The 18,733-nt window shown below is 37.6% G+C and overlaps 1 protein-coding gene across 4 annotated transcripts in view; it reads left to right on the top strand.

Annotated features, from left to right (window-relative positions):
* The window catches only part of PHKB (phosphorylase kinase regulatory subunit beta), a gene marked incomplete at both ends in the record, with an annotated part of 214,078 nt that overhangs the window by 147,318 nt on the left and 48,027 nt on the right, over positions 1-18,733 (top strand). For all 4 annotated transcript variants that reach the window (XM_080704249.1, XM_080704250.1, XM_080704248.1 and 1 more), the window contains 6 exons: positions 5,917-5,972; positions 6,441-6,534; positions 12,712-12,795; positions 13,198-13,302; positions 14,410-14,492; positions 14,697-14,787. In XM_080704249.1, the coding sequence (XP_080560375.1) occupies positions 5,917-5,972; positions 6,441-6,534; positions 12,712-12,795; positions 13,198-13,302; positions 14,410-14,492; positions 14,697-14,787 (513 nt within the window). The remainder of the gene's footprint in view (positions 1-5,916; positions 5,973-6,440; positions 6,535-12,711; positions 12,796-13,197; positions 13,303-14,409; positions 14,493-14,696; positions 14,788-18,733) is intronic.

The raw sequence follows: 18,733 nt of genomic DNA, 5'->3' as shown, positions 1-18,733 counted from the left end.
TGATTTTCTGTTTTATCGGGTTCTGATGTTGTGGGCTTGTGGGCATTCATTGCTCCAGTATTATTCCTCTTTCCCATGATTTCGGATGTTTGTGCCTTCTCTGGGTTCTTCCCTTGGGTCACTATGACTTCACTTAAGGTGTTCTGGATCTCGAGTCAGTAGTATCTCAGACCCCACTACTCCTTTACTGGGTTGTATCACAGAGTCTCCGACCCAGAGATTCGATAGAGGCTGCTTTAGACTGTGGGGGGTGCCAGGTTGCAGGTTCTCCTATGGTGTGATATCTCTGCCACCGCCCCTCCCCCACTGGGTCAAGTCCCAGGGAGTACAGTACTGGGATTTCTCCTCTGTGGCCCGCAATTTAACTCACTGTTCTTGAGTACGCAGATGAGGCTGTACTGGCCTTGCTGAATTCGGTGCTGCTGCTGCCGCCGCCAGTGGCAATATGGCGCCCCTGCTATGCCCTCGGCTGTGGGGCTGGTGTTTTTCTTCTTGGTTTTGATTTCCACTCTGAATCCCTGCAGCGTGTGCTGAGCTAGGCCACTGGGAGCTTTAGATGCTCTCTGCGTGGAGAAATCCCACCTGGCTGTTCTGCAGTAGCTCACCTCGGCTTGCTGTAGCCGTCCCGTGAATTCGCCGGTGCCGCCAGCAGTATGGCGGTGCTGCAGCGTCTGCCGCGTCCTCGGGCGTGAGACCGGTTATCTCCTCTGTGGCTCTGTTCTCAGTCTGCTTTCTCTCTGGAGCCTAGTGATTTTTTGTTTCACTGGTGATGGTGTTTTCTGGCTATGAAAGGCGCTGATTTTGTGGTAATGGAGATTTGTTATTAGCGGGGCTCTTAAGCCCCGCTTTTCTCGGTCGCCATCTTCCCGGAAGTCTCTCCACTGCCTCTTTTTTTAAACTCTCTACAAGCATAGAAGTACTACTACTTTTCCACTTCCAAATGTCGATTCTATTTCCAAAGTATCCTCCAAATTTGCACTCTTTCTAACTTCTCTCCCATTACTAGCTGAGGTTATCATCCCATTTTCAAGCTCCAACTAATCTCCATGTATCCACTCTGCCTTCTACAAATATTATCTATATAGCAACAGAGTTAATATATACACAAAGTACTTGGGCAGTTTCTGGCCCATAGTAAGTACCATATATATCTTTGTTGCTATTGTTCAAAAAAGGTAAATTATGTTTAATCTTTTCCTTGTTGAACCCTTTTAAGTGGCTTTTCATTCTGCTTAGATGTAAGCAGTTGTAAGGATTTGTTGGGCCTACACCATCTACCCTTCATCTCTCATCACTATTCTGCTTGCCTCTTGTGTTTGAAACACACTGGTCTCTGACCCCTAAACATTACAATTTCTTTTTATTTCAGGGCCTTTTTACATATTATTCTTTCTGCCTAAAAATTTAGATCATTGCTTGACACAATCCTTGTTGTTAAAGTCTCTGATTTAATAATACCTCTAACCTAAGAGAATTATATTCTGACCCTCAATCTAAAGTGGCCTGTCTTCAGTCATTCTATCTTTATTTTTTTCATAGTATTTATCACTATCTAGGTTTTTTTAACTATTTGATGTTTTTGTACATATAAAATGTCTTCCACTGAAATATAAGTTTTGTGAAAGAAGGCCCTTGTCTTCTTTTTCTTATTGTCTTATTTTACACATGGTAGATATACTTTATCTGAGTAAATTTAATGGCAAATTTTTAATTCTTCAAAGAATAGCTCAGTTACCTTTTCCTTAGGGTCTTCTTCAGTTCCCCGAAACTGAACTAGATGTTTTTCCTCTTCCTTCCAAGTACTCATTCAGAGCATTAAATTTAGTACCCTGTCAAACCCCTCCTGTACTCACCATTGCCCACTTCTGTTCCCATGTGATGATGGCCTCTTCCATCTCTGGCATTTTCAACTCAGACACAAGAGGACTGATTCAGTCAGTGTAAACACCTCACCTCAGAGGATAAAAACCAAAAGTCAAATTGGCTTGCTGTACTTACTTCTAACCACCCCACCCCAGTCCATGATTCTGAAACCAATTTCCTTTTGTCTACCATTAAAAGTCTCTCTAGTTACTTTTATATGATAGTGAAACCTATACTTCCCCCATCTTCCTGTCTTCCTCTACCTTCTCTGTCTTACTTTTACTGATGTTCCTTGAAGCTAGACCTTCCTGTTGTATTTGTATAAGTTTTTCATAATGCATTCTTCCCCTTGGTTGTAATTAAAGCTATATGAATACTGTGGGCCAGGGTTTCTTACCTGTGCTCATGTAGTTAATTTTTTTCCAAGAAGCAAAATCTTTAACACTGTCATTTCTTTAAAAAGAAATATATAGAGGCATCTAGTTGTGCAAGGTTTAGAAAGGGCTAAAAAAAATTTTACAAATCAATTAGGTATAATAAAGTATTCAGTATTCTCTTCCAAGACAAATGCAGTCATTGACGAAACTGCCATAAAAAAATCCTTGCCTAATTTATTCATTTGGGAATTTGAAACTATATATTTGAGGTCTAGAGCACTTTTTTTTGGTGCATTGTAGTCATACATTCTAATGGAATACAGGATGGTAGAGGCAAAATCAGGCATGGTGGCACACGCTTGTAATTCCAGCATTTGGGAGTCTGAGACAGGAAGATTCAGGTTCAAGGACAGCCTCAGCTACTTAGTGAGGCCCTTTACAACTCAGTGAGACCATATTTCAAAATAAAGAATAAAAAATAGGGCTGGGGGTGTAGCTTGGAGGTAGTATGCCCCCTGTTTCCATCCCTAGTACCAAAAAGAAACAAACAAAAAGATGGTAGAGGCATATATGCACACATTTAGCCCTTACCCAATTCCCACTCCATTTGCTCCCCTCTCCCTCCTTTTCATGTTCGGCTTAGTGATTGACTTTGATGTGTTTGTGAATGTATATCACATATATTGGGAATTTCCCTCTTCTGCCCTCCCATCCCCTTAGTTAGGTTGCCGTATTTGCTCATCTGTAGTTTCTCCTTTGTCTAGAGTTCCTCCTATGACTCATTTTCTCCCAAGCTTCCACATATTACGGAGAGCATTCAATTTCTTATAGAGTACTTTTTAAAATTGATTTGTTCCCCTCTTCAATAGAAAGCCTATATAATATCACTATTTCAATATATAAATATATGGGTCCTTAGCCGGGCGTGGTGGCGCACGCTTGTAATCCCAGCATTCGGGAGGCTGAGACCAGAGGATCGCGGTTCGCGGACAGCCTCAGCTACTTAGTGAGGCCCTCTACTACTCAGTGAGACCTGGTTTCAAAATAAAGAATAAAAAATAGGGCAGGAGGTGTAGTTCGGAGGTCGAATGCCCCTGGGTTCCATCCCCAGACCCGCAAATAAATATATATATATGGGTCCTGACAGGCTGTTTTTTTGCCTGGCCAGCTCTATCCTTGAGCCAAGTTGAGCTTTTTAACCATGCTTAGTGGTGTTATTCCTCTGATATTTCTACTTAATTTTCTTTTGCTTTCCTATTAATTTTCTCCATGTTGTTGCTTTGGCTTGGTTGGAAATGTCAGAACAAGATGCCAGTGCTTCTCAGTCAGTATGTGCCTGTGTTCATAATGCGTAGCCTGTTACTTGGCTCCTGCAGGAGAAATCCTGAGGGTATGGTGTCTCCAGTTGGAATTGAGATGTACAAAGCATCTGCTTGATTTCTTCAGCTAATGAGGTTTTGCTGAAAAATGAGTGTAATGAAAAAATGCTGAATGTTGGCAGGACCTACTGATGAAGGCTAATGAGCATAAATAAATGTTCTGTAAGGCACCCAAAGAAGGGGCATAGAATGTTTCAAATGCATTGCCCTTCAGGTGAGACCAGCCTCAGATGAGGTGTGACCTGTTTATTTGTTGCTTTCTTTTTTCTTTCATTCTCCCCCTCCTCCTTTGCCATCCTTTCCATAAAAAGGTGTGTGTGTGTGTGTGTGTGTGTGTGTGTGTGTGTGTGCACCTGTCTGTCTGTCTGTCAGTCTGTGTGTCTGTCTGTCAGTTTGTCTGTACTGGGGGTAGAAGCCTAGGGGCATTCAACCTCTGAGCTGTATTTACTTTATTTATTTATTTATTTATTTGTTTATTTATTTATTTTGGTGGTACTGGGGGTAGAACCCAGAGGCTTTCTACCTCCAGGCTATTCTCCCAGACCAATTTTCTATTTTATTTGGAAATAGGGTCTCACTAAGTTGCTGAGAGCCTCACTCAGTATCTGAGGCTGGCTTCAAACCCGTGCATCCTCCTGTCTCAGCCTCCCAAGCGCGGGGATTACAAACGTGCGCCACCACGCCCGGCTTACTTTTTATTTTTTAAAATAAGCTCTCACTGTGTTGTGGAGGGCCTCGCCAAGTTGCTGCGGTTCGCTATGAACCTGCCACCCTCCTAGCTGAGCCTCCCAAATACTGGGATTACAAGTATGTGCCATCATGTCCACCTAATTTACAATATTTTTAGTGTGTATTTGTTTTTTCTGTGTTATTATATCATATTTTCTCTTATATGTTCATTTAAATCACATGAGGCCAGGTGTGGTGGCCCACACTTGTAATTCCAGTACTTGGGAGGCTAAGAAAGGAGGATCACAAGTTCACAGCCAGCCTCAGCTATTTAGTGATGCCCTCACCAACGTAATGAGATCTAGTTTCAAATTAAAAAATAAAAAGTAGGGCTGAGAGTTTACCTCAAAGGTAGAGTGCCCCTGGGCTCAATCCCCAGCATTACAAAAATAAATAAATAAATAATAAATAAGTAAGTAAGTGAGTGAGTGAGTGACATGAAAGTCTTCCTGTAGTAGCATTTTACAATGCTGCTGGGAACCACTCCTTTTACTGTGTATCTACTTCTAATATATATATATACATACATATATATATATATATACATACATATATATTCTGGTATTTCTTGTCTTCCTTCATATGTAAATTCTAGTGGCATATTGAATACCAAAGAGAGGAACTGTCTGATGATAAATGTTTTATAGCATGCTACTGAGAATGTTGGTTTCAGTACTATAAAGAAGTTATATTTGATCAACTTAATACTGAATTTATTGGTTCTTGTTAATGTTCTCTGTTAATTATGTACAGGCCCAAAATTGCTATAGTGAATCTTTTCCACACACAAAAAAAGAGTAGCAAATATCCAACACTGTCTATTAGAAGTATTAAGTCCAACAGCTTAATGTATTTAATAAAGGCAATATTAATGCAGTCAATTGGATAGTTCATTCTCAACAATAGGAACTATATATTAGAATAAAGCAATTTTGATGTATAAGGTGCCAAAGGCTAACAAGAAATGGAATTGCTTTATATGTGGTTAAGATGTTAAATGAACAGTTTTAATTCAGATTTTTAAAATAAAGAATACATAGCCAGGTGTGGTGGCGTACTCTTGTAATCCCCGCACTTGGGAGGTGGAGTCAGGAGGATCGCGCAGGTTTGAAGCCAGCCAAGATACCTTGTTTCCAAATAAAAAATATAAAATTGGTCTGGGAGTGTAGCCCGGAGGTAGAAGGGTTCCATCCCCAGTACCAAAAAAAAAAAAAAAAACATAAATTGGGCTTTTATTCTTAGTTCCTCCACTTCCCCTCAGAGTTAAATGATGGAAAAATGACTATCAGTCTCCAACCTACTCTTTTATATCATTCAAAATGTCCCTGACAATCAAGCCCCTCCGGTAGTGATGAGATTCATGATTCTCCATTCCTTGGCATTCTGTCTACACCATCAAATTGATAAGTAGACAGTGGCAAGCAAGAAAAGAAAGGTGGCTGCCTAGAGGCTGCTGCCACCCATCATTTTAATGAACTGCTTAGAGGTAGTTAATACTGTCCTTCATTCTCATTGTATCTGATGATGGCCAAATGTTTTAAATGTTTTTCCCTCATTTTATATTACAGGGCCCACTGGAAAACGATTTGGTAGTTCATGTAGCACTTATAGCCGAAAGCCAACGGTATGAAATTCATATGTATGGTATATGTTTCTGGGCATGGGATGGCAAATGATTGCTTTATTTTTACCATAGACTTCTTGACAGGGTTTCAAGGATGCCATTAATGTCACTTTAAATGGCATGCACAACATTCTTTTTATATTTTAAAATAAATTTATCTGAGTTGATGTGAATATTAAAAACTGTAACCAGTGTCAGTGTTGCCCAGGGTATAGTTATGATAAATTAGTATGAGGATTCTCAGAGTTAGTACTCACTCTTCCTACCAGCCTACTAAGCACCTATCTCATGCTTTAGAGGGAACCCAGGAAGGGCCTCTGAATTCCAGTACAAATGGCATATTGCTGGTATTAAATTAATAATATGTTCCAAGTTAGTATACTGCATTCCTTTTTCTCCTCCTCATATATTATTTCCTAAATTATAAATGCACTGTCTAAAAATGTCTCTTTTTTCTATATTCTGTAGCCTTCAAGTTTTTCTCAACACATATGGTATTCAAACTCAAACGCCTCAGCAGGTAGAACCCATTCAGATATGGCCTCAGCAGGAGCTTGTGAAAGTAAGTGGTTTTTCCTCTTCACTTTCTCCTTAGTGGAGGTAGTATTGCATGATGGTTAAATTTGGTTTTCAGGCAAGATGCACATAGTTAAATCCAATTATGAAAGACCCCCTGCAAGGTGGCAACACTTCAGACAAGGAGCCTCCCACATTGGGGTTGGTGCCAACCTTCCAAGTCCTTCCTGGGCCCCTGGTGTGGGCCTGCTCTCCCAACCCTGCCATGAGAACGGGGGAACATGCCTTAGGCTCAGCAACTCGCCTAAAGCCACACCACACTACGACAGAGAGCCCAGGACAGCAACCAGAGGTCCAGCTCCCTTTCCAGAGCACCAGCTGCCCCACCCCTCTGGAGGCGAGTCAGCCCGGGGCCTGGCAAAAAAAAATCCAATTATGAGATAGGACCATTAATTCTAAAATTTCTAATTAAGCTAAAATGTTCATTTTATCACATACTATTAACTAAAAAAAAACCTGTGTACATTTTATTTATAGGTCTTATTGATTCCTACTCCATGCTAAACTCATAACCAACTAATGCTAAGCACTGAAATAACAAATTGGTCTTAGTTTCAGTTTTAGTGTGTAAAACTGTCCTTTATATTTTGATTTGATTTTTTCTTTTGTATTAAAAACTTGTATCTAAATATATTTTAGATATATACTTTTATTGGTGGATTGTATCTTCACATCATAATTTAGTTCAGAGTGATATGGATATACATGCACATAGGACTTGGTGAGCTTCCCTCATATCCAAATATTTTTTATAATTATTTCCCTTTTATCTCTTGCCTTATAATTTGGAGTCCAAAGTAATCTTTATCCCTTTGGTTTGCTGTGTCTCAAAAAATTATAAGATAATTTCTGGGTTTATTTTTAACATACATATGTGCCTATTTGTGATGATACCGAAAGATGACTTTTGAGGCTTTTTACATGTACCACTCTACAGATAAATCTGAAAGTGCCTGTGTTTGTGAGTAAGCAAGATGGGAAATTGTTGACTCCCTTTGTTAATTTTAAATAATCATTTTTATTTGGTAATTGTTAAAACAACACAGGAACAAGCTCTCCAGTGTTTGGCAGAAGTGTTTATAAATGTGTCTCTCAAGTGATCATAGTTAAGTTGCTTAGGTTGATTTAAGTAGTTGTGGTCAAAGCCTAGATGCTTATAAAAGAATGTAAGTTCAGAGAAGTGAGGTACACATTACATGGAAAAATGAAGGACCATATTGTTAGTGGTCATCAGGCTGGACCTTGCCTATAGGCAACACAAAACAGAATCTGGATGTAAGGACACTGAGAATACAAGTTTTTAGAGGGTCTTAAACCACCTCTAAAAATATTTAAAGCCCTTCCCCCTCCCAATAAGATAAGGCTAAAAACACATGGATCCTTTGAGTAGCTAACACTTTATAAAGTCACACAAAGATTTAATTGATGGAGAGCTATACTTTATGGTGGAGGACTATAAAAGAGACCAAGAAAGAACTGAGGTGGTACAAAGCAAGAAGAGGTAGCATAGGAGAGAAAAGAATACTCAAAACTGAGACTCACACAGTACACTAATCACAAGCGCACTACTTTGGATGTAGGCTGTTTCTGTTGATGTACTTTTATGGTTCCTCACTGAAAGCTCTAGAGGATGGTAACAATGTTTAGTCTTTGATAAACACACCTTAGCACAAGTGAGTCTGTATTGGATAACAGTACACTCAAGATGAAAAAGGCCAATATAACTAGCAAATATCTTGAATATTGCATTATACTAATTCAGAACCAAATACCTGCTGCAGGAAGAGCACCATTGTGCACTCAGATGACCACTGAGTCTAGTGCATGACAGAAAAAAATAGAGTCTATTTTGATGACTGTAGATGTTTGACAGAATGCTGTGGAATCACAGAGGCCTTGGAAAGCATTCTATTAGAGTAAGTGAAGGCTTATAACAGGTTCCGAGCTATTTTATATTTTATTACTGCTGTTGCTTATGGTCAGAGAATTTAACCCAGGGGCATTCTACCTCTGAGCTACATACCTGCCCTATTTTGTTTTGTATTTAGAAATAGGGTCTTGTTAAGCTTTTGAGGCTGCCCTTGGACCTACAATCTTCTTACTTTAGCCTCTGAAATACTGGAATTAACAGACATTAATGTGCCACTGCATCTTGCTTACTTCACTGTTTTTGAAGATAGTGTTAACAAATTATTGACAATGTGGGTATGTGTTATGGCAAAAAAAAAAAATGGCCTACTTCCCAGCACATATGTCAATATGAAATATTGTTCTTCATGTGTAGCCTCTGTGTTCCAAATTAGCTGCTTTTGGGGATTCATTCTCTTTTTGTGTGTGGTACTGGGGATGGAACCCAGAGGGCATTCCACCTCCGAGCTACACCCCCATCCCTATTTTTTAGTCTTTTTATTTTTGAAACAGGGTCTCACTGAATTGCGAAGGGCCTAAGTAGCTGAGGCTATCTGTGAACTGTGATCTTCTGGTCTCAGCCTCCTAAATGCTAGTATTACAAGCTTGTGCCACCATGCCCAGCTTGGATTCAGCCTCTTAATATGTATTGTCTAACATACAGCTCCTCATAAGTGTGTATCTTGTGAAAGCAATGGTGTTCCCTCAAATCTTCATCTTCTTATGCCAATAGACAGTCCCTTTCTTCTGAGAAGCTGCATTCTCCTTCAACCTACTGAAGAGGACATAAGGGCAGACAGCTGAGAGCAAAGCCTTTGCAGTGTGTGGTTAATGCTCATGAGGCAGTGACTGTGGTGTGATTTGCTTCATGGTGATCTGAATGTAGGGTTCTCCTCTACAGTACAGACGCATTAAAAAGGACTTCCATATTTCTGGGTAGTTTGACCATTATTATGTATTTCAGTGCATTAAATTATGCTAAGTGAAATTAGTCAGTCACAAAAAGTAAGGAATCGGGTGCTTTCCCTAATATGTGAAAGCTAGGGTGAAAGGGGTCATCGGAGAAGCTCCAGGTGAAAAAAGAGATCCTATAGAGGTGCAAATAAAACACCTAACTGTAGGGATGGGAGGTGGGGAGAGGGAAAAGCTTTAAAGCACATGATGTACTTATTCATATCGAAGTCAACCACTAAACCAAGCAAGGGAGGGAGGGATGGGGAGGGAGTGAGGTGGGGACTGGGTGGGGGCTGCTGGCTGGGTGATGTGTGCATTTATGCCCATACAAGTTTTTTGTCCATTATGATGTGTAAATACAATGCACCAATTTTAAAAATTACTTAAAAATAAACAAAAAATGATATGAATGTGTATGGCGTAGGAGTAGCGTTATTGGCACCCTGGAATGCTCTGACTTTCTGTCACAGACCTCATATACTATAGTTTAGAAAGTGGCAGAGAATCTTTTTACTGTGATAAAGAGTAGCATTTATTTGTGTGTGTGTGTGTGTGTGTGTGTGTGTGTGTGTGTGTGTGTGTGGTACTAGGGGTGGAACCCAGGGGCTTTTCTACCTCCGGTCTATACTCCCAGAGCTATTTTTTACTTTATTTGGAAACAGGGTCTCACTAAGTTCCTGAGAGCCTCATTAAGTACCGAGGCTGGCTTCGAACCTGTGCGATCCTCCTGTCTCAGCCTTCCCAAGTGCTGGGATTACAAGCATGTGCCACCATGCCCAGCAAAGAGTAGCATTTAAAAGAACCCTACCTAGATTGGTACATTTTAACTTGTGCACTATTAGTTAATTAAATCACTGTTTAAAAGAAATCTGAATTAATTTAGACATATATTTATTTCTGAAAATTGAAAATTTTTGAGGGAAAGGAGACTCCATAGAGTATTATTTGCTATAGTTTCATATAGTTGTGCATTATAATGTTTATAGAGTGGGTTTTGCTGGCCAGTGACTTGGTCTTAAACAAGTACTATTCCAGAATCAGTATTCATCGTGCATGTGGCTCAGAAGGACATTCAGTCGCTCCCTCATTCATCCATCAAGTATTTCCTGAGTACTAGCTATCTACCAGGCGTGGTGCCAACTTAGGGGATGCTGTTCTCCAAAATGGTACAGCTGAAAAGGAGAAAAAGAAAGAGTTGAAAAGGACAAAGAGAAATTCTGCTAACTCTTACATAGCAGAATATATAGAGCACTCTAGTAGCACATTAATTTTGTATATGATGAAGTAATATCAGTTCAAATCACAACAGATTGTGTATAAACAGTTGCTTTGATTTTCTACTTAGTAACATTTAAGTTAGTTTTTTGCTACTCTTCAAATGCAAAATTAAATTATATACAGATTAAAATTTTTATATTTTAAACTGACTTAAATATAAAACAACTAGAAATAGAATAATTTTATGGCTTTGGGGAGAATAAGTCCATTTTTAGAATGACACCAGTGTTACTGGGCATAGTGGCACACACTTGTAATCCAGTGCTTGGGAGGCTGGAACAGGAGAATCGCAGGTTTACAGCCAGCCTCAACAACTTAATGAGGCCCTCCCTACTTAATGAGACCCTCTTTCAAAATAAAGAATAAAAAATGGCTCTTCAAGTATAGCTCAAAAGGTAGAGAATGCCCTTGGGTTCAATCACAAAATAAAAAAGAATGTTATCAGTGCCAAGAAACCATTAAGAAATGATTGGCTAATTGAGGTAAATAGAGCAATAAGCAACTTTGTAAATCAGAGTTGCTTGTGAAACTTCCTAGTAGATAAATGTTTATATTGAAATACACATGCTAAAATCATGTTTGACCTGCTATGCAATTGTTCTCACATTTCATAACAAAACTGGATTAAGGACAAACTAGGTAAAATATTCAAAGGGTGATATTCTCAAGATCTCTTACAAATAAAAAAATTAACAAATACCCATTAGAACTACAGAACATACAAGTAGCCACTTAACATAACAGAAAATTCTCAACCATGAATATTTGTATATAATAGTTCGAAAGTAAAATGAAATATCATTTTGAACCAAAAGCATGACAAGAAAGGCTTATACATTATAAATTCCAATGTAGATTTTTATATTATTCATAGAGGGTGACCAACTAGGCATTGTGTTTGAAAGAGATAGTACACTCTCTTTGGTCAAACAAGTCTGGGAAATTGTCCTGCAGACATAATTGCACACTATCTCCAGATATTAATTGTTTTTTTGTTTTTTGTTTTTTTGGTGGTGGTACTGGAGGTGGAACCCAGGGGCTATATTACCTCTGGCCTATACTCCCAGGAACTATTCTATACCTTATTTGGAAACAGGGTCTCACTAAGTTGCTGAGAGCCTCACTAAGTATCTGAGGCTGGCTTCGAACCTGTGCGATCCTCTTGTCTCAGCCTCCCAAGTGCTGGGATCACAAGTGTGAGCCATCACACCTGGCTGGAACACCACAATATTAAGTTTAAAATATGGGATACCAATGTGTGTGTGTGTGTGTGTGTGTGTGTGTGTGTGTGCGCACACATACATATATATGTCATATGAACCCATTTGTGTAAATATGCATATATTGTCATATGTATATAAAGTGAATTTGTATTTACTAAGGACTTTTAAAACTCCATCTACATTTAGTGCTTCACACAATAAATTACATTTCTTTCAACATACAGAAAAGCCATATTGTTGTTGCATAAAAAGGGTTGTGAAAATAAATAAGACTATGTACTTTTAGTATATGGTTTGCATTATTTATAAAATTGATTTAATAAAAAAATCAATAAAGATTATTTTATTTTGCTGGGAAATACTTGAAGGTGGAAACCCAATAGAAGATGTGTGGCCCTTTTTAAATTTTTTTAAATTTTTGTTATTTTTGTTTTAACTATAAATAGTCAAATTTTTTAATGACAAAGGATGCATTTGTTTCTTTTGAGTTCTTTTATGAATCAGACAGCTATGTAAGTTGTACATTTATGCACATAAAGGACTAAGAACAACATCAGATTTTAGAATAGTTCCAAAGTGAATTTGCAAAATTTTGCTCTGAAAAACTCAGTAATCCAAAATCTAAGTTGACATCTTTGGCTAGCTTATAGTCCTTGGATGAGATTTTCCTGACCTCTTTGTCTCTGGAAAGATCATAAATTATCAGGCCAAGAGTCAGGGGTAATAAAATAGTACAATAAAAAAGGGGGGGGGAGCATGGGTCCTTGCCTAACTCTGATTTACATACTTGTGTCTTACAGGCTTATTTCCACCTGGGTATCAATGAAAAGTTAGGACTCTCTGGAAGGCCAGATAGGCCCATTGGCTGCCTCGGAACATCAAAGGTATTCACTAAATATCCCTGTATAATACCACATGCTGAAATAATAGTTAACTGTCACATTTCACTATGCTTCTGAACATTTTTGCAAATCTTATTTTGCATTATATCACAGAAGCTTTTTAGAAATCAATGATCATCACACTGCCTTATTATTTCTAAGCTTTGTAAAATACCTTATTCATGACAATACTTACTCAAACACGGGTTTTTCACCTCTCATTAGAGGTGATCTACTTTATTAGCATACTGATGATTCAATCAAGGAACTTTAAAAATAGTGGTGTATGGCTTTTATAAACTATTTGCTAATTCAGAATTAAGTATAAGTTTTAATATTTGGGGGAGACTTAACAGTGCTTCACCTTTACCTTTAGTATGTTTTGTGTTTTTTTTTTTTCTACAGATTTATCGTATTCTAGGAAAGACTGTGGTTTGTTACCCTATCATCTTTGACTTAAGTGATTTCTACATGTCTCAAGATGTTTTATTGCTCATAGATGACATAAAGGTAGCTTTAGAACACCTTTTGATTGAAATGGAATGACTTTATTTCCAGTGATTTTTATCACATGTTAAATTGCATGCTCCTAGGTCCCTATTACTCTGAGTTAACACAGTTTAAAATATAAAAGTAAAACAATACCTTTGGAGAAAGAGTTCAGATTACTTGCAACATTAGAATAATAGATGAAGTCTGTATTATATAAAATTGTATGGCATTGCTTATTATACTTTTCTACAAATGGAATAAAAAGATAGTTTTCATAAACTATGTTTATATAACAGTTATAGTTCATCTCCTTTTGAACAAAAGTTGAATTACCAAATAACTTTATTTATAAAAAATGTCTAGTAAGACCTCAACTTACGCAAATCTCTGAGTTAAAATCTTTTCAACTCCCCTTTCTTCTTGCAGAGCACAGAAGCTTATAATTCAGGTCCAGAGCATGATCTGGAGCCAGGTTGCATTTATTAAAATCCTGGGTTTGTCACTTAGCAGCTGTGTGTTCTTGAGCAAGTTATTTAGCTTTTCTGTGCCTCTGTTTTCTCATCTGTAAAACTGAATAATAATAGAGTTATTCTGAAAATTGAGTTAATATATGTAAAGCACTTAGAATCTTGCCTGGCATGTGGTGAGTGTTATTTAAGTCTTTGACATGATAATGATAATGATAGGTAGTTAGGTAGGTTAATGGATAAATAGATATTTATTCAAGTAAAGAACTCACTCCACTTTGCTGATGGTTTGAATAAATTCAGTTCAGTGTCTTCGACCTGCTGTAATATAAATCTGCAGTAACATGAAATGAAAAATTAATCTTCTGATTTTTCTCCCTGGGAACATTTTTTAACTGTTTTTTGAGGCAGAGAGAGAGGAAAGAGGAGAAAAAGTGCACAAGAGAGCCTTAAAGTAGGGGTAATGTGATTAGTTTTAAGAACAGTTTAATGTCAAAAAGGTTTCCTTTTAGTCTAAATTATCCAGGGTTTGAATGTGAACTGTCTTGATATATGAGTATTGTTAGCTCTTTGACTCTCATGGTCAAGGATCTTAAGTAGTTCATATACTGTGCAACTACTCTTATACACTGTGCACCTCACTCTTATATTTTGACAGAATGCATTACAGTTCATTAAGCAATACTGGAAAATGCATGGACGTCCACTTTTCCTTGTTCTCATCCGGGAAGACAATATAAGGTAGATTGATGCAAGAAGTAAAATGTATATATCTTACAGTCATTATCACTGTGAAATCTTTGGAAAGATACAAGAAATCCTTGTATTTCTTGTATCCTTCTAGGCTGTAGCAGAGTGCTTTACATATAGAAAAACACTTAATATTAGATTATTCATTTCCAACGTTGTTAGTATATTCATTTTGTTTATCTGTTTTATTTTTAGAGGTAGCAGGTTCAACCCTATATTAGATATGCTGGCAGCCTTTAAAAAAGGAATGATTGGAGGAGTCAAAGTTCATGTTGACCGTCTACAGGTAGTCTTTGGAATTTCAGTGCATTTCTGTCTTTTAGGACAATTAATCTGCAATGCAGCTGTGTTTCTTTCTTTTTTTTTTTTCTATTGGTGCATTGTAGTCATACATCTTAATGGAGTACAAAATAGTAGAGGTATACATGCACACATCATTCAATTTGTCCTTACCCAATTTCTAACCCATTCCCTTCCCACTCCCTCCTTCTCGTGTTTGGCTTAGTGATTGACTTTGATATGTTTGTGAATGTACATCATGTGCTTTAGGGAATTTCCCTCTTCCCCCCAGTTAGGCCTCAGTATTTGCTCATCTATGGTTTCTTTTCTTTCATCTAGAGTACTTATGACCATTTTTCTCTCTAGCTTTCACATATTAGGGAGAGCATCGATTTCTTATTTTTTGTGACTAAATAATACCACTTAGCATAATGTCCTTCAGTTCAATCCATTTCCCTGTAAATGACATAATTTTGTTCTTCTGTATGACTGAGTAATAATATACAATAAACCTATTGTATATACCTAGGTTTATAATCCATTCAGCTGTTAAAGGACATTTTGGCTGGTTTCATAGTTTGGCAATTGTAAATTGAGCAGCTGTGAACATAGATACTCAGGCATTAGTTAGTTAGTTTGGTTTTCATTCTTTTGGATAGATACCCAGAAGTGGTATTGCTGGATCAAATAGTTTGTTCCCATTCTTCTGAGGCTTCTCCATACAGTTTTCCAAAGTGGTTACACTAATCTACAATCCCACCTACATGACTTAGAGAATTCACTTCTCCACAGCTGTTTCTTAATAATATGTTCTATTCATTATTTTGTCTTAATGTCTTTTGTACTTACAGTTGTCACTATCCTAATTTATCTGATTATACTTGTCAGATGTTTGAGCATTTGCAATTATTTCCTCAGCAGAATTTTTTACTGTAGTAGTTCATCTCTGATTTCATTTTTGCACTTGAAGAAGCTGGGGTCCTGAAGTACTGATGTGACCTGCTGTATACTCTAGGGCTTTTAGGAGGAAGCCCAGTGCTCTTTTCTTTACTATAACATCCAACTAGGAGAATATCTTCTTTCTGTTCAAGCATCTGAGCATTATCTTCACAGCTGCTGAATTACAGGAACCCTCTTTGATTCCCTGTTAACCATAATAGCTTTTCTGTTCACAGTTATCTCCTACTAACATTTTTGTGCCTCAGCCAATACAAATTACTGTGACCTGAACTTTGTGAATTTCTTTCCTTCTGCTAACACAATTTTCTGTGCCTGGAATATTCAACCTTCTTTCAAGATCTCTGAGCTTTGAAGTCTTAATAAACTTTTTTTTGGTTTTGTTTTTTTTGTTTTTGGTCCTGGGGATTGAACATAGGGGCATTCTACCTCCAAGTTACATCCCCAGCCCTTTTTAGGGTCTCACTAAGTTTCTGAGGCTGAATTCCAACCTACGATCCTCCAGTCTCAACCTCCCAAGTACTGGGATTACAGTTGTATGTCACTACACCCAACTTTTATTTTGAATTTGAATATTTACTTTACTATCTCTTATTAAATTATGGTAAAATATAAATAACGTAAAATTTACCATCTTAACCATTTTTAAGTGCAGTTCAGTAATAAATACACTCACATTGTTGCATAGCCATTCTCTAGAACTCTTTTCATCTTTCAGAACTCCAACTATATACCCATTAAACAATTCTTCATTCCCTGCACCCTTCCTTCATCTTCTCTTTAATATGGTAAATGGAAATGAGGACCAGGTGCTCCTTTTGTATTTTATAATAATCCCTTTTAAGTTTCCTTAGCCCATAATGTATAATTACTCTCTTCACTGGGCTTGGCTTTTCTCACCAGCTTCATTACCCAGAACAGTTCCCGGCCATGCTTTTTACTCTCTGAGTATAGCTAGTACATTAAAAATCTCTGAATGGAATTGGACTGTTTTTCCTTCATGCTATTATATATATATATATATATATATATATATATATATATATATATTTATTTATATATATATTTTTGCGGTTCTGGGGATGGAACCCAGGGGCTTTCTACCTTCAGGCTACACTCCCAAACTTATTTTATACTTTATTTGGAAACAGAGTCTCACTAAGTTGCTGAGAGCCTCACTAAGTAGCTGAGGCTGGCTTCAAACCTACATGATCCTCCTGTCCCAGCCTCCCAAGTACTGGGATTACAAGCGTGCGCCACCATTCCCAGCTGCTATTATATTTTGAGTTATGTTTTTTATTGTTCCTATCTAAGCTATACTTTAATATTACAACGTAGGTCAGTGCCTCCTCCTAGGTGAAGCCTCTGGAACTAGAATTAATTTTTCTTTCATGTTTGCTTTCAATGCATTTTGCTTATGGTGTAACTCTTACTTCATTTTATATATAGCTAGTATTCTATGTCTACTTCTCTGTAAATTCTTTCAGGCCAAGCTCTGCTCATTTCTACACTCCTAGAATACTCTGCTTCTCTTATTTTCTGTAAGGAATATGTAAATATTGGTCCATTGATTCACAAATATCTATGTAGGCACTGAAGATATAGTGATTAACAAGATCGTTGATGTCATGGGACTTCTTCTAGTAGGAGAGCCCAACAAAGAGACACACACACAAAAACAAATGCAGGTAGGGAAAATGATAAGGAAAACAACCTTAAGCAGGATTTTCAGTTGAAAAGCACGTGGTGAGATATAATTGAATGTCCTATAGCAGGATATTATATTGCATTTAATATATGCATAGCAATATTAAGTAATATAACTACTACCAGAACTATATTATAATATTAATGCCTATCAATTTAATTGTAGATTTTTTTTATAAACATAATCTAGGAACCTCTACAACCAACTTAATTTTTTAAATCAAAAGCTCTCTAGAGAGCTGGGCATGGTAGCTCACGCTTGTAAACCCCGCGCTTGCGAGGCGGAGTTAGGAGGATCGCACAGCTTCGAAGCCAGCCATGCTGACTTAGACCCTGTTTCCAAAAATAAAATAGGTCTGGGAGTGTAGCCCGAGGTAGACGGGCTTCCAGGAACCCCAGTACTACACACACACACAAAAAAAAAAAAAAAAAAAAAAGCTCTAGAGACTATTAATGAAACTTAGCATTTTCCTGTTGACTCAGACTATGGGTAGAATTTGACTATAAGGATGAGTAGGTGAATAAAAATGGAAAATATTAAATAAAAATTATCTTGTGTTTTCTGTATTAGATATCAGCTTTAAGAATTAAGTAGTTCTGGATTCTTTTCTTTCTCTTGTATGCTACATGATAGTTCATTACTAAATACTGTTGTCTCTACCCTCAGATTATATACTGAATCTAACCACTACCTCTTACCTTCAGCACTAACATCATGATCCAAGGTACCATCATCTCCCATGAGGATTTTTGCAGTCATCTTCTAAATTCCTAGTAAAGTCAGTTAGCTTCTTCATATTCTACCTGATCATAGGCATTTAGTTATGTCACATACCATAAGCCTCCAGCAACGTCTTCTCACACAAAGTGGAAACCAAAACCTTTCAGATGGTATGTGTGTTCTTCATGGTCTAGGCCTGTATCTCTGCCCCATTTTTTACCATTTCCCCCATCTAGTCTATTTCAACCATACTATCTGCCTTGTTGCTTCTGAAACACACCAAAAATGTTCCTGCCTTCCGGGCTTTGCATTTGCATTTCCCTAACTCTGAATACTCTTCCACTGGATTCATATAATTAACTGCAGTCCTTCCTTCAGTCTCTGATTACATGTCACCTTATTAAAGAGGTCTTCACTGAGTCAGATGTGGTGACTAAGACCGGAGGGAGCTAAGACAGGAGGATCACAGGTTTGAGGACTGCCTGAGCAACTTAGGTTTTCACTGAGTTTCTGTGTACAGTGGCTAACCTGCTTTCTATTCCTTTGCCCTGGCACTTCCTTCACTTAA

This window comes from Muscardinus avellanarius, assembly GCF_963383645.1.
Source record: "Muscardinus avellanarius genome assembly, chromosome: 10".
In the NCBI taxonomy this organism is placed as follows: Eukaryota; Metazoa; Chordata; class Mammalia; order Rodentia; family Gliridae; genus Muscardinus; species Muscardinus avellanarius.
This window is presented reverse-complemented; position numbering and strand designations above follow the sequence as displayed.